The following is a 22,207-nucleotide window of genomic DNA, read 5'->3' as shown; positions in this document are numbered from 1 at the left end:
GGAGGATCGTGGATAATAAAAATCCCGGTAGGCATTGCGCGATAAAGGAAACCGGTATCGAGCGGCTCTCCGCGTCTCTTTTCCCTGGTTCTTTTTCAGAAACCTTTCTCCGGCCTCCCTCGCCCGATCCGCGTGGCCCTCCTCGTCGCTCCGCTCGGTCCCCGTATCGCTCGGTCCCGTTCCGCGTCGGCGCGAGGTACCGGCAGGCTTACCTTCGCCGATGCACAAAAGTGCCCCGTCCCGGCTTCTGGGCCCAGCCAGTCGGAAGATATTAATAACAAAATATGATATAATGGGAGCATCCCCGGCGAAATACAATACAATGTTTATGCGGAGGATTAACCGATGTTACTCGCACGTGGAAAAGTATCGACCCCGTCGGTTCGAGGGTATCGGGGCGCGGGACCGTCGGGCCGTCGGCCCGAGCGGACTATTGCAACGCGGCTCGGCGTCGGTCCGGCCGAGGGGCAGATGGCTCCGAAAAACGCACGAGGCCCCGGGCTCGATCCTCGCTTTCGATTACCTCGCGGGAAAGATTTACCTTCGAGATTAGCCCCGGCCTCGATTTTTCGCCCGGTCCGCTTTCACCCCGGGCCAACCCCCGTTCCTCTCGGACGGCTCCCCGACGATTCGGTCCGAATCGGGAGGATCGCGGGGAAATCGCCGAATCGAGGAAACTCGATTCCGCCTCCTAACACGCCCCGGATCGAAGAAAAAGCGGAGCCTCTTCGCGGGCAGGGAGTCGAGACGATCGGCGCCGCTCTTCGCGACCGTGGCGAAGGGATTCCCGATAGAGAGGAGAGAAACAAAGAGAAGAAAAAGGGGAGGAGGGAACGGGCCGAAGAAAAGAGTTCACCGAAGGCGAATCGCCGCGATAAAACCGAAGGACGCCGGGCGGGGGAGAAGCTTTCGTGCGTATCATCATCGTTTCCGAAATAAAATATGCGTCCCTTTCTCTTCGGGTGGAGGATCGCCTCCCCTCCTCCCTCCCGTTGGTTGCGTGCTCGAGCCCGTCGACGCGCGCCGAAATCCGAAATCTGGCCCCCCGGCTACGCGATCCCGCGCGCAACGGAGCCCCGCTCCGAATAGATAATTTCGCGGGGACGATGCGTCGGCCACGATCCTATCTAATTTTATAAATTCGCGGCGGTACCCTCCTCGGCCCGGCGAGGCGCGACCATCCGGAAGAGCCCCGGAGAAAAACCCGCGGCAGGGGGATACATCGAGCCGCTCGATCGCCGAGACCTCGACGACCGCTACCCAACAGGAGAGCGCGTACTCGAGAAAAAAACCAGCCGGGGAACGCGGTACCTTGGAAAAACCGGAGGAGTCGAGAACGACGAGGACGAGGATGACGATGCCGAAGAGGCGCGTCGGAAGACCGCTCGAGCAAGAAGAGAGCGCGCGAAACGAGTAAAAAAGCGAGGTTGCCGAGGGAAGCCGAAGCAGCCGCGGCGGCGGCGGCGGCACCAACGGCACCAACGCCACCAACGGCACCAACGGAACGCCGGGGGGAACGAGAAGCGAGACAACCGACTACAAACCACCAGGAGTGTAAATAATACTAAGGCTGATTGTGGGCGTGGCTGACAGAACTCTAAAAACCTTCGACTATATATCAAAAGGTTTACTGCCCTCGGATGATGCTCGCAACCGAGGAGACCCTGGAAGAACAAATACTGGACCGCTCTTTCGCGAGGAGGACGCGTGGTAGGTAGGCAGGCGGCCCGAGGTAGGGCCGAGAACCCGCGAAGGGCTCGGAGGAGACTCGGAGGTGGGGTTTCGGAAGGACGAGGAGCGCACCACCGAAAGCCGGCTAGACGCTTCGGCTCGGGCCGCGTTATCGTCGATTACGAGGCCGCCGCGAGAAAGATCGACCGTATCTTACGAGCGAGCTCGGCCTCCTCCTATCGGCCGCGAGGTAGCTACGTCTCAATATTACGGCACCGCTTCCGTTCCCTCCGGTTCGTTCGTTCCGGTACGCGCGAGCCTCGTTTCCAGAGTCGTTCGAATCTTTGCGTCCTCGGAGCGGATCCTCGGCTCTCGTCCGCGAGGAAGGATAAACTCGAGGCGGTATCGAGCGGACGCGAGCTCGACGGGCGCGTACGTCTCAATACGCGGCGATACCGGCCGGTCGAGCGATTAAGAAGAATGGGTGTGGTAAAAGAGGAAAGCGAGGAAAGAAGAAACGAAGGAGGAGCGAGGTGGCGTACGTACCCACGGCATCCGCTCTCTCCTCGGTTCTTTCCAGACTGGACGCAGGGAGCTACCTCGATGGCTGCCCGGCTGCCCGCCTGCCTGTCTGCCCGCTTTACCTTGCCCGGCCGGCTTCTCTCCAACCTCTCCGAGCTCTCGACTCTCTCGACTCTCTCGACTCTCTCGATTACTCGAAAAACCGGATTCCTCCAGCGCGAAACTGTGTTTCCCGTCTCGTGTTTACGTACCGATACACCTCGGAGAACAATGTCGGCTCGGATGCACGTGCACGGGTCCCGACTAACGGCGCGTTTCTCGCCCGCGTGCGCGAGCCGCTCTCCCGATCGGGATCGCGAGCGGAAGCGGGAGCGGGAGCGGGAGCGGGAGCGGGAGCGGGAGCGGGAGCGCGAGCCGAGGGGAACCGCGTCCTGAGCGGCAACGGGACGAGAGAAGAACCGGAGGAAAGAGCCGGACGAGGAGGAGGGGTGTCGCGGAAGGTGCTTAAAGGGCCGCGATGTCATCGGCCGTAGCCGGAGGGTCGGTGTTCGAGGGTTAAATCCAAGGGTTTCGAGGGAGTAGTCGGTGTCGAGGGTAAACATATACATACCTAAGCGCAAATAACGCGCGCGACCGGAGACGAGCGGCCGACGGTCGATTTCTTCGTCGTTTGGTAAGAACAATGGGACGGCCGGGGGGAGAGGATCCGCCGGACAAAGGGCAAATTTTCCAAATAATTTCACGTCGGCTCGTCTCTCGGTGGTCGCTCGACCGAGCGGGACCGTTTCTCCGTCTTTTGCGGCCACCGGGAGCGCCCGAAAAAAGACGAGAAAAGAAACTACAAAGGGAGGACGGAGAGGACACCGTTTTCTCCTAGACCCGGACGATCGAACCACCTCTCGGACGTTCCGCTCGCGATTCCGGAGGAGGACTCGCGACCGTTTCCTCGGCCCTCGCGGATGGAATTCGAGTCCCGGAGAACCCCGAGCGCTCGTTTGCCTCGGCAATTTATTCTCGCGTTTCGTAATTAACACCAGAAAAGAAGTAGCGCGCGAGGGAGCGACGGAGCGACTAACCGAGGGAGCGAGCGAGCGAGGGTGGAGGTGTCTACGGGTCGGTGTCCGCTCGCTTCTTTCTCCGCGTTCCCTCGATTTCGCTTCTCGTCCGGCTCGCTCGAGAGCCCGTTCGCCGCGGCGAAGAAAACACGCGTATCGTTATTAAGCGGGAAGTCGGGAACCCGCCGGATCGCCGGCCGGTGGATGAGAAACCGTGGACGAAAGACGGGGAGGAGGGGTAACGAGAGAAAAAGCGAGATCCGGAGATACGCCGGAGAGAGGAAGGCAAAGCGGACGAAGAAGAGAAGAACGAGGGAGACGGAGGGAGACGGAGGGAGACGGAGGGAGAAGGAGGATGATGGAGGCCTCTCTCCGCATGCCACCGCAGTCAAGCCAGACAGAAAGCGGTCTGTATAATTATGGGTTGTCACCTCATCAGCCGCGAGAGGGGCGAGGAGGTGCCGGTGCCCGTCCGCGCGCGGACCCAAGGGTGGGAAGTTAGAGGAGCGCGGTCTTTCGCTCAAATTGTGTTTTATCGCCCGTCGCGTTCGCTTCTCGCGAGCCTCTCGCCTCTCGCCTCTCGCCTCTCGCCTCTCGCCTCGAACTCGCCCGCGAGGACACCTCGACGATCCTCCGCCTCGCGATCCCGATCACCGGCCGGGGATTGGGCGGCTCGAAACGTCTTCATCGTTGCTCGCAGTCGCGGCACCGCGCGGATCGCGAGCCACGCAAATACCTATCGTCGAGGTTATAAAAATCGGGGAACGCGCGTTTTAAGTATCCTCGGCGATCGCAACGACGCTCCGACTCTCCGCTTCGGTCGCTCGCGAGACCCTTCGAGTCCCCCTCTCGTTCCCCCGTGTTCCCTCGGCTCCCTCTGGTCCCCCGGGCCCCTCCCCCCCCCCCGTCGGCCCTCGGTCCCCCCGATCGGTCTCTCGCTCGCTCGCCGGCTCGCCGGCTCCGCCGGTCGGCTCGCTCACGGGCTTCTCTTCGTACGCACGTAGCAATCTGCGAGAGAGCGCGTACGCGAAAAAGAAGGAAGGGTACCGCGCGAGAAGGTACCGAGGCTAAGTGGAGAGTTTAGAGGGATTTCATTAAATCATATGGATTGGGGATAATGTATGTTATCGAGCGGAGCGTTCAAATCGCGCTCTATAAGTTGTAATAAGTCCAATTTTAGGGCCGGTCGTGGGCCGGGTCTCGCAGCGGTTGTCAAACCGCTCGAAGGACGTCCCTGGTCGGCGGTCGGCGAGGGTTCGACCGCGGCGCGGGCCCGATCGACAGTCACTGCCCGCCAAACCCGCCACTTACTCGTCAAACGGCCAGCCGGTCCGCCGAAATCACTGCCATTTAGATAATTTGTAATAAATAGGCACCGCTCATTTTCTACCCCCTCGATCCCCGTCCACTCTCCCCTGCCCTCGCCCTCGCCCTCGCCCTCGCCCTTTTCCGTCTCTACCCCGATCCCGGTTCTCGCAACGGCATCGTTCGCGATCGGATGCCCGAAACCGAAGACAAAATCATCTCGGTCGGAGAGAGAAATCTCCCGCATCGGGACCGGGAGGTGGAGGCGCGCGGGGGAGAGGTTTGCCCCCGATCCGATCCGAGCCGAGTCGTCCCCCGTCCGCGACGACCGAGATCGTTGACGCGACGAAGATACATCGCCGGGCTCGGAAACCTCGAAACACCGAAAATCCACCGAGCCGTCCGGCGAATCCTCGTGCAAATATGCCCACGGTATTTGCGCCGGGGATACGGGGTATACGGGGTATACGGGGTATACGGGGTATACGGGGTATACGAAGGGGTCGTCCGGCCGAACCCGACGCTCGACTCGCAAACCGCTCGCTAAATCGTGCGCTTCCCTCTTTGCTTTCAGACGTGCCGAGGATGGAAAAGTCCCCGCTGCTGGCGAACGGCTACAATCACCCGCCCACGCATCTCAGTCACATGCAGTTCATGCAACTGGGTGGACACCCGGGCGCGGGACACACCGCCATCCTGTCGCCGGCCAGTCTGCCGCATCACCTGCAGGCCCAGGCTCAGGCGCGCGCCGAGCAGGGATTGAAAGTCAACCCGAACATGTCGAACATGGAGGCTCTCGCGAGGTAAGCTCGCCGACTTGCTCCTTTCTTTCGCCTCTCGCTGGCTCGTTTCCCGATCTCGAGATCGGAAGGCGGCGTAATCGGGCCGAATCGGGTGAAATCGGGTGAAATCGGGCGAAATTGGCGTAGGACTTTCGGAAATTGGATTTGCTCGTTTCGAGCCGTTCCGCGGGAGGCGATCGCGCCTCTCGTCCTGTCCCCGGGTGATCGTAACGAAGGGCCGGCGAGGCCAAAAGAATACAACTTTAAGAGGATTTGAAGAGACGGCGAAGCCGTGGAAATCCAAGGGGTCTCGACACTGCTTGATCTTTCCTTCCCTCCTCGTTCCTCGGCCGTCGACGGAGCGAGGCGATCCGCTCCGAGTCCGTTTCCTTGGGCGCGTCGCGTTCCTTCTAGGTCGTTTACTCGGCTCGAGTTACGCTCGACCTCAACCGAGTCGCCCCCTCTTCCGCGTTGTTGCGACGCGACCCCGTCGTCGCCGCGGTCGTCTTTCGCGGAAAAATCTCGATCGTTCTCCCCTCTCGATAGACGCGAGGAACGGTTCGAGTTTCCCGTTAGCGGGGAAATCCTCGACGGGTTGCGGTCTCGAGACGTATATCGCGGATCAAGCCACCCCGTCGAGTCGTTCCGATCGGGAGAATAGGCGCCGAGGGTTCCACGGAACCGCCGAAGGAGGATGTTCCACGGAACGGGGTAGACGCCGGGCTAATCCCGGCATTTGTTAACGCGTTTCTGATAGATGCCGTTGGCGGGCCGCCCTCGCTCCTCGCTGCCACCGGGGCTTTCGAGGATACGGAGAGTCGCCTTAATTTTCGATTACATCCGGCCGCCGTAATTAGCCCCGTCCCGGTCGACGTTGCCCGTTTCCACTCGGCTTCCTCGTCCGTTGGTTCGCGCAATCCGCGTCGCGTCGCGTCGCGTCGCGTCGCGTCGCGTCGTCTCGCGTTTACGAACCTTCCGACGGGGAAAAAACAAGCGCTGGATACGCGGCGACGTCGTCGATTCTTCTTACCGCCGGGGGCCGAGACTCGGGTGCCGGGCGGAGACCGCGTCCTTCCACGTGTACGCGGAACGACGCGACGAAGGCGGCGCCGCGCGTTTCGCATTATGATTTCAGCGCTTTGCTTTTAATTAAAATGCAAATCTATCGCGGCGGAGGAGAGCGAGAGAGATCGGAAGGTAAGACGGATTACGTCTGGGGGCGGCACGACAAACACCGGAATATGATTAATTCGACGCAACCCCATCCTGGCGCACCGCCGTCACCGGCGCTGCCCTATCGCCACCCTCCGGCTCGACCTCGAGCCCTCCTCCCGCTCCCGTGCGCTAGCGGAAACTTCCTTCCGCGGCGCGATCGCCCGATTCCGATTTTTCTCCTCGGGGTTTCTCTCGGTCCGTCGAGTCCTCCGTTCGTCCGTGGAAACGTTCGCGACCGTCGACGCGTCGAGTAAATTAGCCGAGCGCGGGAGCCCGACGACCGTCTTTTTTAATCAGCGACTTCAAAGCGACGTCTTCGTTTCGAGAGCCGGGACAGCCACGGACGAGTCAAAGGACAAACGAAAGACGAGACGGAACGAGAGGAGGACTCTTAATCAACCCCGCGGATCCACTTTCCTCGGGGATATCCCGTGGCAGGGCTTATAATTAACCGATTCGGTTATCAACCGGCGTTCCGTCCCGACTACAACCCCCCCGAACGTCCCCCCCCCCCCCCCCCGGGATTCCCTCTTGCGTTTTTTCGCCTCCCGACCTCGTATCTCAAGCCTCGTTTTCTTTCTGATCCACAGGTCCGGGACGGTTTGGGAAAATTGCCGAGCTGCCTACGAGGACATCGTCAAACATCTCGAAAGGTAGGGACCCGTTCGAGGGAACGTTCGCCGATAAAATATACGCGAAAGAACTCGCGAAACGCGTAGCCTCGGAACACGGTGCAACACGGTGGTGCGCGCGAGCGAGCGGTCGAACGAGAACGGTCATCGCCGCTTCCGATAAATCAGCATTACCGTCGGCATCGAGTGTTCCGGTCGCGCGACACGTTGAGTCCGCGCTTGACGCCGTAATGCCCGCGTGATTTGTACGCTGCGAGCACGCACCGAGCCAACCCTTCCTCCTCGAATCCATCGCACCGGCAGCCCGGGTCCCGTCACCGATACGACACCACCGACCTCGACCACCGACGCCCGACCGTACCCCCGACCACCCGGGAACCCGGCGTCATCCGCGGGCCTCCTACCCCCCTTACCCCCTAACCCCCTAACCCCTCCATCGCGCGCCACCGTCATCCGCCACCGAGGTTTCCCCGTGATCCTAACCACTTGTCACTTCACGGCACGCAGATCATCGTCGCGACGTGCCCGTCCATCATTCGGGGGATTAAATCATTCGACTGGCTGGGAAACGGTAGCGCGTTCGCGTCCGCGTCGCGTCGCGCCGCCCCGCTACGGAGGGTCGCTCTCGCCTTTTCCAGAGGGAGCCCCGGGAACGATTCTCGCGGGGTGCTCGCGGTCGATCGAAGACGATCCACCGAGACGTCGAGAACACCGCTGTGTGCGGGGGGGGCCGAAAATCGAGACTCGAGCGGGCGAAACGTAATTTTCGATTGAAAGGCGATGACCATTGGTCCGGGCAGCCCCCCGTTCGACCCGCCGCGCGCATCACCCCTGCTCGCACCCTCTCGGTCCGTCCCGTTCTATTTGCTTTACCCCCGGCGAACCGGCCGAGTCGACTTCGTCAACCGGACAAACGCGTATTGTGATTTCAGCCTTTGACCGGTAGCCGTTCGATGGATATCGCAGGGGGTGGCAAACGGTCGCGGACCCGCGCGCACACCGACGCCGGGAGTGGCGAGCGGGACGGACGGGGGAAGAGAGGATGCCGGGAAACAGGGGGCGAATTGGCGCGCGCGATCGCGTCGGGGCCTGGGTGGGAGGGAGGGAGGGAGGGAGGGAGGGACGAACGAGCGAGGCAGCCGTGAATATTCATGCCGAGAACCCTAGACGAATTCGGACTTGTTGCGACTGACACTGATGTAAACCTTTGTTTATCCTGCGTGCACCGTAACCCTCGACCGTGGCCCTTCCACCCCCGAGCCGGCGGTGTACGCGAGGCAGTCGGCGTCGAGCCGTCCGAGTATTTAACTGCGAGTTAAATTCTGATTAATCGTCGGTAGCGCGTGCGCGCGGCTCGAGAGGCAGGGAGGGTTATTAATCGTTCGTCCTTTTGATTCCACGCGCTCGACGGAGCTCGCGCCGTCCTCCGGAATCTACACCCACCGCGTTTCTCTCTTTCCGTCTTTCTTTCGGGCGGACGATCCGTTTCCGTTCTAATCCCGATGATTCGTTGCCGTTAATCCGCCTCGAACCGTCGCGCGCCCCGCAGCGAGACCGAGGACCCGAGTTCCGTCGCGGAAGTTATTCCGCTCGTTTGTCTTCCCGGCCGTAGTCCGGTCGATTAAATCTCACGAGCCAGAAACTTACCCCGCCCGAAAAAATCGTACACCGCGCGGTTTCCCCGGTGGCAAGAGATCGGTATCGTTTCGTCGTTTCGACCGACCTCGACCGGTTAAAAGCGCGAGTCCCTGGGAGGGCAGGGAACGGAACCGAATCGCGGAAACGAGCGAAGCGACGGATCCGTCCACCCTCGCGGCTCCGGCCGTGAACTAAGTAATATTAATGGTCTCCCCGAATGCCAGAACGCGCGCTCGTTCGCGCGGTATCAATGCGCTAATGTCGGCTTCCTGGCTTTAAAACTACCCCGTCATTCCGGGATAATTCCCGCGCATTGTCGCTCGCCATCCGGCCGCGTCGGTTTTCCTACCTTCCAACGGCACCCTCGCGGGTTTCCTTATCGTCCGCGTTACCTACGAAACTCTACTCCCTCCCTCCCTCCCTCCGTTCATCTCGGAGGTTCTTTCGTCCGCGCCTTCTCTTTCGGCGTACGCGTCCTTCGTCGGGGGAGACGTCGTTAATTACGACGAGGACGAGGACGAGGACGAGGACGAGGACGAGGACGACAACGTCGGCGGGCTTCTATCGTCGGGGACATCTGCTGGAAAATAATATTCGCAGAGTCGAGCGTCCTTCTCCCCCGGACGATCGAAAAATAAACGAGGACGGAGGACGGAGGACGGAGGACGGGGCTAGTTTCCTCGGTTTTTACGGAAGGAGCGAGGAATCGAAGGTCCTCCGTTCCTCGGCGCGAAATTTTTCTCCGGTCGAGGTGGCCTCGATCCGGTCGAGAACTCTCGAGGAAGGGGACGCGGCGACCCTTCGCGGCGCTTCGCCCTCCGCGCTCGGTTTCCAGGGAAGGCGATAAAGAAAAAGAAGCGGAAAGAATCCGCGACTCGGTCCACTGGGTCTCGGTCCCGCGACACCGAGGAGCGCGACGAAACGGTTAATTCGATTCGACGATCGTTGTCGCGATAGCGAGCGTGTCGAGCCGACGACCATCCACCGACACGCTAATTGCGTTCAAACGAACTGTCAGCGACTCGACACGCACGCGCGCTCATCTAAGCCGCGTCCGTGCGCGAATACGCGCGTTACGATTAATATCGTCGCGACGCGCCAATGTCGTTCGTTGTCGTCGCGCGATCGAACGTATTTCCAGATTTCTTCCGACGAGTGACCACCGTACCGTCGAGATACTCGAGAGAAGAACGTCTCCGTATTTCCAGCATCGTGCTTCTTCTCGTTTCGAAATTTATTCCGAGCGAGGTCGACAACAGGGGCTGCGCCCCTCCGACTTTGCACGACCGTACGCGCGTATTTATCTCCACCTCTGCGCGTCGCGTTTTATTCAATCCACCGATCGATATTACGCGCGACTCCGCCGCGATGAATACGCGTTATTGTTATTATCGTCGTTGTTATTATTATTATTATCGTTATTATTGTTATCGTTTGCGCGTGCACGGGCTCTAGGCTCCGTCTCGGCCGGCGTCCCGCGAGCAGCGGATACGCCAATTACGCTTCCGTCGAAACGATTATTGCCGTTTGTACCTTCCGCTGGTTTCTTTTTTTTTTTTGTTCTCTCGTCTCTCGATCGGCGCCGTACGAGCGGCGCGTCGGGGTACGTGGGTTTCGACGAACGGTTCTCGATCGTTCCCCCGTCCGTGAGTCACGAAAGAATCGCGCGGAACAGCGAGACGAAATTAATGACAGCGGGTTACGAGCCGATCGGTCTACGGACGAAGCGCGCGTTAGTCACGGTGTTTCTTTTGTCTCGCATCTACCTCCGCGGCGCTCGCGTCTTCGTCGAATCGTTTCGCCCGGTTTCTTGCGCGGATTTTTCGAGATCGTTCCCGCGAGCGATTCGTAATGGCACTCGCGCAACGATTCCGAGTTCGTACACCGCGGCCGAGCCGGGGAACGGCTACGAATTCCTACTCGTAGCTTCGATTCGGAGGGCCGATTCGGCGCGGTCGGCGCGGTCGGAGCGGTCGACGCGACGCGATTGCCCGCGTCGCGAGCCCCGAGGGGGATCCGTAACGTTCGACGAACGCCTCGGTCTCGTTCCCGGAATCGGGGTCCGCTCGTGCCGAACGTCCCGAGCCGAAAACGGACCGGCCCGACTGCCTCCTCGCGAAACGATACGGGCTCGAGTCGTCCCGCTCGCGAGACCCTACGCGCGTCCTACAAATTCACGATATCGTGGAACCGACGAGTGACTTTTCCCCGGATCGTCGCTATTCTTTCGGGAGTACTCTGCGCGTCGTTTCCAACGGTCGTCCCTGCCGAAATACGGACGCTGGTTTCCCTCGACGGTCCCCGAGGACGGTAATACCCCGAGTGGTTGGTCCGCGTTCTTCCTGTATCCCGTGGCGTATTTTTACCGTTCCCGCGATCGCGTAAAACGTAAAAGAAGAGAGAAAGAGGGAGAGACGGCGACCGATGCGTTAACGGCCTCTACGGTGCATCGACGGTAAATCTTTCGACTCGTAAACTCGCTCGCGGAGCGAACCGTGAGCCAGCCGCGCGTACCATCGACTCGCGGCGCTGAGCCTCGCGACAGGGTGCCCGGCTACGCGATCGCGAAAAGAGAGCCGTCACCCTGAACCCCGCGGACCTTTATTTTATTAACTCGATAGGGACGAATTATTTATCGCGGCGCGCGGATCGTTCGGACGGTCGGTCGGTCGGTCGATCGGTCGGTCGGTCGGTCGGTCGTCCACGTGGCCGTAGTTTCGGCGGGGTCTCGGGCGATAATTAACGCCCGGCCGTTAACGACCGCTCGCTTTTTACTCGCAGTGGCGCGCACGACTCGGCCCCGCACCGTCGAGAGACTTATTTTTAGGGAACCTGGAACGCGGCGGTTTCCGGGTCATTTGCGTCGACGTACCGGGATTATTTCGATAAAGTCGAAGGAGAAGATAACGAGGCGGTCTCCCGGTCGCGTCGCTTCGACGAACGGGGGCGTTATTAGCGCGCTGGTCGACAACGACGACGACGACGAGGAGGACGACGAGGAGGACGACGACGAGACGGTAACGAGCGCGGCCGGGTAAACTTTGGCCCGCGCGAGGCGACGAAACGATGATTAATTAAAAACATAATTAGTCGCGGCGTCCGCGACACCCGGGATCCACCCACCGTTCGCTAATGTACCGTGAAATTGTCAACTTGTTTCTCTTTCTTCGATCGTCTTACGAATTTTTTCGATCTCGTTAAGCCGGAGGCGCGACGTCGCTCGAGACCGCGAGCGCGTTCGTCGCTCGGCTAACGAGCGATTCTCGTCCAATTTGTCCTCGTCGACCGGAGAAGAAGCCGTCTCGTTACGCCTCGTTGGATATTTTCTCGCGCGTTATCGACGCGGAGGCGTGTTCTCCGCGCGGACAGAGTCCCTCGGTCCCCGTTGATCCGAGGAAATACCGATTCTAATGGTAAAATATCATCGTTCCCGTGGTCCTTATTTCGCGGCGGTTCCCGCGCAGTTTCGCGACGGGCAAGATATATTGTTATTAAATGGTCTCCCTTCGGCGGTGCGCTCTCCTCGGTATATTACGTGGCGGGGCTCCTCGTGGCCGTTGGCAGGCGCACGCACGAGACGGGCCGCACGCAGCCCGGCCCTCCGCGCGCGGATCCGCTTCGTTTTATTTACGGTCGCCCGGCATGCGATTCGGCCGCGCGCTTCCGGTCGACCGACGCGACACCTTTCCGCGCGCGGAGGGTCGCCTATCGCCCGCGAAATCCGCGAACCGAGCGAAGGAATCGCGGCGGAAGGAGGCGGGTCCGCGGGGAACGAGGAACGGGGAACGGGGAACGGGGAACGGGGAACGGGGAACGGGGAACCGGGAACCGGGAACGAGGAACGGGGAACGGGGAACGGGGAGGTTAATTGAAAAGCAGCGGAAGGGTGTCGTCGAATAAACCGCGGACGTACGTTCCCGTGGCCGCTACCGTTTCCAGGCCCCGTTTTCGCCGCCACTTTTGGTAATGAACTAATATTTGCAGTGTCCGTCCGCTCGGTGGTTTCGACGCGTATACGCGCGGTGGCGAGAACCGCGTAGGGGTACGCGCGTCGAAGGGTGCGCGCGTTGCCCGCCCGAGGCCGGGGACCCAGGGTCGGGGGGTCGGGGGCTCGGTTTCGACAAATACGCGGACCCTCGGACTCGCTCCGACAGGAGTTTAAAGGTTATCGAACCGACCGATACCGCGAGAGAAGGATTTTTCGACGGGACTCGAGATACGCCGGAGCCGAAAGGAAGCCCTCGATTATTTTTTCGAGTTGTCGTCGACCAACGAATCGGCCGCGTCGATGACAAACGAGCCGAAACGGTCACTCGAGGGGAGTAATCGTTTCTCAATTGAAATCCAATAGCAAACGGTATCAACGCCGAGCGCGTTTCTCGCCCCTCGAGACGGCGACCGGCCGTAACGCCCGTAGCGTCCGTAGCGTCCGTAGCGTCCGTAGCGTCCGTAGCGTCCGTAGCGCCCGTAACGCCCGTAGCGCCCGGGCTGGCCCGTCCATTGATCATCGCTCTAAAGTGCGTCTGACGCGAATTATGCGGAAGGAGGCGGAAAAAGCGTCCGCGTCCCTCGGCGACGAACGATCACGACCGGCTCGACCGGACGGGGACGCTCCTCGAACGGTGCAGCCGAATTTTCACGAATTTAAATAATATCCTTTTATATTATCGAGCCCGCGCGCTGAAAGTAGCAGTCGCGCGTTCTCGTACGTTCGCGCCGCGGCTACCATAAATCCGGCGTGGCGCGGCGCGGCAGCGGCGGCGTCGGAGAGAGAGAAAATCTACAATTCTAAAGCTTTCCATAAAACACTCGACAAAACGCTTCGTCCGCGGTTTTCGAGTGGCCACCGTGTCCTCTCCACGGTCCTCCCTCCACCTTTTCCCGCGTCTTCCCTACCGCGCCGAACCCCCGTTTCGCCCCGTTTCGCCCCGCGAATCTGTTGAAATATGTAAAACCGTGTAACCTCTTCGATTTACATAGCAACGCGTGGGCGCCCGTCCACCCGTCCACCCGTTCACCCGTTCACCCGTTCACCCGTTCACCCGTTCACCCGTCCGCGCGCGCACACCAAGCTCCTCCCTTCGCCGATGAAAAGTGCCCGATCCTCCTCTTATTAATTGATCGTCCGAAATCCGACGATCCACTTTCGCCCCTTTCGAAAAACCCTTCCGCCGTTACCCTCGGAACCACCGTTGCCTCTTCGATTCCGTCGAAAGAGGAGACATCGATCTCGCGGCGAGCCTTTTCCGCGTTCCCGGCGAGGAACGGGCAAAGATTATTTTTCTACGCTCGGAGTCCGATACGAACGAGAGTCCGTCCCGATCCCGCGACGAAATTTATCGCGAGGAGCGAACGGGAGAACCGAGAGTCGAGTACGCTCGGAGAACGTTGTCTCACGTGATAGACGTCCATCATCGCGCACGACGAAAGCCTCGACGTCGCGGCCGCGACACGTAAATACACGTGTGTATCGCCGTTGATACAACGATCATTTTTTCTTCTCCCCGTCGACGGTAATTGCAGTCGCTCGCTCGGTTTTCCTCCCTCCGTTCCCGCTTCGCGGCACTCTCTCGGCCGCTATCCGTGATCCAGGACGACGGCACGCCGTTGCCACTGGTATTTCGAAACTCGCTGAACAAACAAGCGCCGATAAAAGTACCGCGGTATATAGTACATCTGGAAGTAGGGACCATCAGTCACGGCGCATCTGCGAACCACTTTCCTGCCCTCCGCCTCCCGCCTCCCGCCTCCCGCCTCACGGCACCCGTCTCGCGCCTCGCGCCTACCGACTACCGACTCCCGCCGCCACCGCCGCTGCCACCGCCACCGCCACCGCCACCACCGGCACCAACGTCCAACCCCCACGGCACGTCTCTCCCCAGCTCTTCGGCCCCTCCGGGAGTGCAGCGGGTGTCCCGAACTTCTCCTATCCACCCACCGTCGCTCCGCTAAAAACCATTTGTCATCGGCGGCGTAAATACGTTCTCGAGCGAAACGTGCGTTCGACTTTTTTTCTTTTTTCTTTTTCCTTTTTTCTTTTTTCTTTTTTCCTTTCCTTCTTTCCCATTCTCCTCTTTTGCTTTTTCTCTCGTCGCGGTGTTGCGCCTCCGAGTCCGCGCGATACCGTCCGCCAACCAAGAGAGAGAGAGAGAACTCGTCCCGATCCGCGATAACGCGAAACTCGGACCTCTGTTTGTACGCGCGCGTTGTAACTCCTCCTCGGGGAACATGCCGAACCCATAACGAGGCTGTCCAAACTCGCGAATCCGCGCACCGCGAATACCGCGCTCTCGGCGATTCGTCGTGTGTATTTCGGGTGCGCGAGCCTCGAACCTTCCGATCTCGAAAGTATCGTTTCGTTGTTTCTCGGAGGCGACGATCGACGAGGGCATCCAGAGTTTATCTCGGTTTCTCGCGAGGTTCGCGTCTCCGCTCGATGGAGTGGCTTAAAAAGTTGGTCCAATAAAACCCCGGAGCCATTTGTCAAGGGGTGTGTACGCGCGGTCCCGGAGGCCGTCGCGAAACGCGGCTCGAGGACGGTTCGCGGAGTCGTAACCGCGCGCGTCTCCGATGGCCCGACATCTAAAATAATAAAAGTTGCCTCCGTCATTTGTCAACGCTTCCTCTAAGGACCGACTACGACTACTTCCACCGGTGGCTCGTAATTTCGCGATGTCGCAGCTGCTACCCCCTGCTCTTTCCTCCTCGTGTTCTTCCACCCCGAAAGACGTTACGCTCGGTCGCGGGGAGGCGCGGTGCGGTCACGGGGGTTCCTTAATTTCACCCGCAGCCCCGGTGTTGCTCTTTTTCCCGACGAACGCGATTTCTCCCCGCCGCGACACGCGGAATAAGAATCGCGACACCGACCGAGCGATGGATTCCGGAGCTCGAGTCGACGCGTCGCGTCCCGTCGCGTCCCGTCGCGTCCCGTCGATTCGACGATAATGGAGAAACTTTCTTCGCTCGTTTACATCCAGAGTGGAATACTTTTGTCGGTAACTCTCGTCACTTGGCTGGAACGGAATTGTTTATTTATCGAGCGCGCTCCTTTCTAGGAACAAACGATTTACAACTCGGTCCGCGTCTTTACGATCGTCCGAACTCACGGACGTCGCTTAATTTTACTATTTAACCACGGTTTACGGTCTACCGAGAGCCGCGTTGCTCGGACTCGGAGCTCCGTCGATCCTCTTATCCCGCAAAAAAAGAGAAAGAAAAAAGAAAGGGAAAATCACGCAGAGTCGCGTCGGTGTTGGCGGCGAATCGACTTTGCGATATAAAATTGCTTTCGTGGAAACGATTTTCGAGGAATTATGCGCGGCCCGTGTTGCACGCGCGTCTTCGCGAGTTATATTACGGTTGCTCCACGACGAGGACCGTACACGGCCGGGACGTCGAATATAATTTAATCTCGAATAAAGTTACGCGCGCCTCGCTCTTACGACCGGAGATACGTTTCCATTACGGACGAAAGTTTTTCAAGTTCGCGACGAAGCGCGCTCGTCCTTCGACGAGGCCCCCGCTCGCTCGCTCGCTCGCTCGCTCGCTCGCGCGCGTTAATTAAAGCGAGCGTAGGAGCGGCTTCGAAAGAAATAAACCGATGTACGGTAGGGAGGGGACGGGGGGGACGGTACGGTCGCGCTTTCGCCAGCGAGGTGACGCGAAACGAGGCCCTTCGTTCTTTATGCGAGTCCGCCTTAATCCTTCGTCGAACGAAGAAGACGCGTCTTAACGCGAAATAATAAATAAAATAATGCGTCGGGCGAGCGGCTCGCGCTCCGGGCAATAATCTACGGGAACGAATGCGCCAGACGACTTTTATGAAATGGTCCGAACCGGGAACCCCCTCGCCCCGTCCCCTTTACGCGGTTGAAAAATAAAATCGGAACCCTTTCCCTTTCCCCCTCCCTCCACGAGCGAGGGAACGCGAGAGGGCGCGAGAGACCGAAACGGAGGCAGCGGGATAAAACCTTAAATACGACCGCTGAACACCGGGGGCCGACAATAAAATTCTCGTAAACCATTCGCTGGAATAATAATGCACCTGCTTGACCGTTTCGCGCCGACTCGCTCCCCCGTCCGTTTCGCGATTTTCTCCCGCGTACTCGATTCACGATACTCGCAAATTGGACCTCCGTATACCCCGTGTTCGTCGATGGGCGCGGAAAATCTCGCGGAAAAGACGGACTCGGTGGGGCGGCGGCGAGCAAACTTTCCGCATCGAAGGAATGATCGAGCACCCGTGCCGCGCGGGATAAGCGGCCGCGCTCGGTTATTCCGGTTTATTTTCGAGTAACCCTTCACATTGCGCTAATGTATTTCTTTCAAAACCGCCATTCACCCCGTCGACGTTTCAATCCGGTCCATTCAACTAACTCCGCCCGTTCCCCGGCCCGAAACGCTCACCCGATCGATCTAACCGCGCCACCGTCTATCGTTGGAAATTTTCACACGAGTCGATCCGCGCCCCGGCGAGTGACTCGTACTTTTTCGCTCGGTTCTTTCGTTTCGTTTCCCCCGTCTCGGCTCGCGGCCGCGCCAATTCGTCCGAACGATCGGGGGTAAAGAATTTCGTTCGCTCGGTAGGAGTAGCGGGATCGTTTGGTCTCGTTGGCAAACGAGTCGGAGGTCGCGCGACGATCGTCGTCGTCGTCGTCGTCGTCGTCGTCGTCGGAAGGAAGGAAGGAAGGACGCGCGTCCACGAGGAGACGCGTGACGCGCGGTGACAAGGGGTTAGCGCATTCCGGCTCGACTCGACGGATACGGCTCGCCGACAAAGGGAATAGGGGCTCCAGGGGGAGGTGGGCGAGTCCGTTTGAACCCCGTGGATCGCTAAATATTTCATTTCGTATCCCTCGAAACGTTTAATCTCGGCTCAGGTGCGCGGCGCTCGCGAGATCGCGTTGCACGCGCGTTTGTGCGCCCGTCGATGGAAGGTACGCGTCCACCGGATACGCGGCATCCTCCGGATACTTGGAAAGAGCGGACGCCCGAATCGATCCCCACCCGGCCGTAGGAGTTTTTGATCTCTCTATCGGCCGCGGAGCCCGCTCGAGGAAAAAAGTTTCGCGTTGCCGGCCGTCCGTCTATCCGTCCATCCGTCCATCCGTCCATCCGTCCATCCGTCGGTACGGCCGGCTGCACGGAAAATCCGTCGCCCGCACCCGCTCCCGATAAATCGTAGGCGTAAACGCGCGCACGGTTATTGCTTACGTACCTTTGTGGCTCCGCTCGAGGATCCAGGGAACTTTCATTATCGGACTCGTGCGCGAGCTCTCGCCCTACCCTCGGCTGCCATCTTCGTTTACATTTATGATTTAATATGATCGTCCATTGTTCCGTCCCCTTTGATTCCGCGCGCTCGTCTGCCCCCTTCCCTGGCCAAATATCTTTCTCTCGGTTCCCGTTACGTGTGTAATTCGAACGCGGTCCGTGGTCGTCCCGCTCTCCTCCCTTTGTCGTTTCCTTCGCTCGTCCTCGGAAACATCGCGAACCTCGGAAAGCTACGGAACCTCGAGCCCGCGGCAGCTCGATACGGCCCGGAGAAAAACGAGTCGCGATTTCGCGCGAGCGTTTCAAACGGGCCGCGGAACCGCGAATCGCGAATCGCGAGTGTCGAGAAGCGTCGCGAGGCGTCGCGAGAACGGAGCACAAAGGACCGCCCCGTGCGCGGAATATTAAATTCGCGCAGAATTCGAGGAACTTTTCAACGGAGCATTACGGGCCGGCTATCTGGATGATGTAGCACCAAAGTTGGGAAGACTCCTCCGAGTCGAACCCCGGCTCTTAGCGTCGTACCTTCTTCCCTTCGGGCGTCCGCGCGATCGTTCGCCCCGTTTCTCCGTCTTCGTTGGTTTCGCTCGCGCGGCGAAACCCCCCCTCGTTCCACGATTTCTCTCTCTAGGCGTAGCTTCCAGGGTAGCAATCTTTTATTATTAGCGCAGGCTTTACCAGACAATGAAACGAAAGGAACGGAATATGATATTGTAGTACAGAGGCTCGGCGGAAAGGGAAGCTATTGTCGGTCTCTTTGAATTTTAAAGTCAACGATCGATACGGCTCGGGGGATGCGCCTTTAGCCGTATAAACCGCTCCGCTCGCCCCCGTCGACCCTTGGCCCGCCCTCTTTTCTCCGCGCCTACGTCGCTCCCCTCTCCTCTCCGCTCCTCTTCTCTCCTCTCCTCTCCTCTCCTCTGTGAAAGCGGTCCCGTTCGTTCAGAGATCGCGGTCGATTCGATCGGCAAAAGTCCGGGATCGAATCGACGTGTCCGCTCCCGCGCGCGTCTTCGCTCCGCGGGCGAAGAGAGAATTCGTTTCGACCCCCGAGCGGAATCGGGAATCGGAAGGCTGTCGCTGAAATTGTCGGGCGCTAATGATAAATTGCGCCCCTCGGCCCCGACGGAGCAACCCATCCGTACGAGCGTCGAGCAGCGTGCGGGGAATCAAATTGCAATTTGTTATTTGTAATTCCGAGTGTCGCTTAATATACTCCCGGCCGCGTTCCTGGCCGCACCCTACGCGAGGACGGGTGCCGGGAAAGGGGTTAGAAATTAAACGAGACTCGACGAGAAAGCGCCAAGGTGAACGTTGCGACGCTCGACTCGGAAACGCTTCCACGGATCCGTTGCGTAATTAAGCGCGACGCCCCTATTTTTGCGCTCGCGCGGCCCCCGTAATTGTTTTTCGAGACCGGGACCCGCTCGCGCGCGTTGCGCTCCTCGTTCGAGGAATCGTCTCGGACGGACGCGTTCGTTTCGCGAGCCACCGACGCAGGTTTCCTCGAATTTCGATTTTTGGCGCGAATTCGGCGATCGCGACAGAGGGAAAGAGGAGGATTCGAGGATACTCGTTACCCCTAACGAGCACGAGGGCGATCGATCGCGCGACTCGTCTTTCGCGGTTCGCTTCCCGCCGAGCCACGACCACTGCCAAGCACAAAAGACTCCCGATACAAAGAGACCGAACTGGAGAGAAGAGATACGCGGGGTAGATTCGCCCTGCCGCGCCGCGCCGCGCCGCGCCGCGGCGGCTGAGTAGGCAAACATTCGATTTTGTCTATTCGATTTTCCAGAAAAATAGCGCGCGTCGCCTCGCGTCGACCTCGAAGGGATATCGACGGGGACGCGCGACAGAAGGAGACGAAGGAAAAGAATAAGTTCGATCGGTGGGGTGGCAGTTACCGTTTCGGTTATGGCTTTCGGAAGCGTCGTCGAATCCTATTCTTGCGCAAACCCGATAAGCGCCCTTTTACGCGCGTATTTTCGCACACGCGTGTCACCCCATACGCGAGGCGGATCGAGAACGGGGCGGGAGGGTTCCTCGGTCTATCGCGGAGGAGCAGATTTGGTCGCGCGCGCGCGCGCGCGAGAGAGAGATACCGGTCTCGAGCGATAAACGATCGTCCCGCGTGGCCCGTATTTCCTCCGGTTCGGTTTCGTCGGAGGCTCCTCGCGCGGGTAACGCTTCCGAATCTCGTTCCCGCGTATTTTTCTCGGGCTCCGTAGGCCGTTCGATTTTTCTCGTCGGTCCGTATTTTCCTTCGATGGGTTGGTTCCCCGAGGCTGGCTCGAGCGGCATCGAGGGGGCGATGGGTCGAGGGTACGTCGAAGGGGAATCGGCGAGTTTATTTGCGTATTGCCCGCCGGCTGAGCACCGAGGCGTTCGACGACGCGTTCGCGGGGTCGGGGTCGGGGTGAACTCGAACCGTGGAGGACTCATCGTCGAGGAACCTCGCGCGAGAATCACCGTCCCTCGAGTTTTCCCGTTTCTCGTCTACGGCGCGAGCGTTTAATCGTACCGATACCGAGATACGCTCGGCTAAATGGAATTCTCGTCACCGCGGGGTTCGGCTCCGTCGAAGCGGAGGTCGAGGCTCGCGGCACCGAGGGGAGAGCGAGAAGAGGAAAAAAGTCGAGGACGAGGGAGCGAAATCGGGGTAAAAACGGACGGTTGGTCGGTCGGTCGGGGGAGCGGAGTAACGACGATTCGGCGGTACGGCGACCCCCGTGGAATCGGTCCGTTCGAAACCGCGATAAGCCTCGTCGCGCTCGGTCCTCGTCTCGCTCCCTCGTCGAGAGAGAATCGCGATCCCGGCTCCCCGAGCGACCATCGATGGCCCTTGATCGACCGATCCGGCGCCAAAGTGATTTTTATTTTCCACGAATCTTGATTTACGCGCGAAGGCTTTTCGGGTGTATTCCCGGGCGCCGGGAAGGGGTGGTCCGTAATAGCGGCGACGGGTTCGAGAGTGCAGTTTCGCGCGCATACGCAGCTGTGCGGGTGCGGTTGCCTTCGCGAGGGGTTGCCCTACGGCGTTATCTCTCCGTTACGCGTTGGCAGGCATATGGCCGGCAGGCTGCGGGGGTCGTAGGGGTCGCAGGGGTCGCAGGGGCGCGGAACGCTCGTGAGGGGAGCCGTGGAGGAGGACCGCGACGACGACCTAGACGACGAGGGCTCGTAATTTTCGGATTTATGTACAAATGTTTCTGGGCTCGCTCGCGGCGAGCCGGAGCGGTCGGTTCTCTCGTGGGGAAGATATCTATCGTAAAGTTCCGCGGAATTGAAAAATGCTTTCGGGGCTTTCTCGCACCGAGAGGGGGCGAACGTCAGCCCCCGACGACGGGGGATGACGTATCGTCCGGGATCCCGGGATCCCGCGATCCGGGTAACCGCGCGTACGCTCGTCTTCTCGAGTACGAGCGATTTCGTTGACGCGCGCGCGTGCCTCGAGCGGGTCTCGATATCCCCGCGCGAGGCTGGAACCGGTTACCGGGCTCCGAGCACGTTTTCGACTTTCGTTCGCTCTCGAGGAAACGCGCGCGTACGTCCCCTCCCGCGAACTCTGCGAAAATAATTCGCGTTCGTCTCGGCTCGAAACGGGAGCAAGTAGGTCGCGAGTGTTTACGCGCGACTCTTTCCTCGGCGCGTCGCGGAGACGCGAGGGAGGAGTCTCGAGCGGGAACGATCTTTCGAAGCGGGCGGAGAACTCGTCGCGCCTCGTTCCTTCGAGGTCGCGCTCGCGCTCGCGCTCGCGGGTCGTAAGGTCGGTGGGTCCTGGAGGGAGAAGTCGTTGGTCCAAACGGTCGGTTATCCGGCCGGTCGATCGGCATTGTCTTCCCCCGACGGCTCCGGAAGCCGTTCGGAAGCGGAATACGGCCGGGAGGAGAGAGCGGACGAAGAGAGCGAGAATCGAGCGAGGACGACAAAGGTGGCCCCCGAGTCGAGCAGGGCGCGGGACTAGAGAAAACAATTTAGCTCGATCAACGTTTCTAGGCGGAATCTCTCAGGCGTCGTCTAATTAAACCGCTGTCCTGCGCGGGTATAAAGTCGGAGGTTATCACCGGCGTCGTATCTGATATCCCCGGGCCGGCTTAATTCGACCGTATTT

At 59.8% G+C, this 22,207-nt stretch overlaps 1 protein-coding gene across 5 annotated transcripts in view; it reads left to right on the top strand.

Moving 5' to 3' along the window:
- Positions 1–22,207, top strand: part of Dac (dachshund family transcription factor) — a 147,723-nt gene that overhangs the window by 71,651 nt on the left and 53,865 nt on the right. For all 5 annotated transcript variants that reach the window (XM_076318209.1, XM_076318210.1, XM_076318212.1 and 2 more), the window contains 2 exons: positions 5,128–5,356; positions 7,141–7,203. In XM_076318209.1, the coding sequence (XP_076174324.1) occupies positions 5,128–5,356; positions 7,141–7,203 (292 nt within the window). The remainder of the gene's footprint in view (positions 1–5,127; positions 5,357–7,140; positions 7,204–22,207) is intronic.

This window comes from Ptiloglossa arizonensis, chromosome 8, assembly GCF_051014685.1.
Source record: "Ptiloglossa arizonensis isolate GNS036 chromosome 8, iyPtiAriz1_principal, whole genome shotgun sequence".
NCBI classification, from domain to species: Eukaryota; Metazoa; Arthropoda; class Insecta; order Hymenoptera; family Colletidae; genus Ptiloglossa; species Ptiloglossa arizonensis.
The sequence above is the reverse complement of the archived record's forward strand: the minus strand, read 5'-3'. Positions and strand labels throughout refer to the sequence as shown.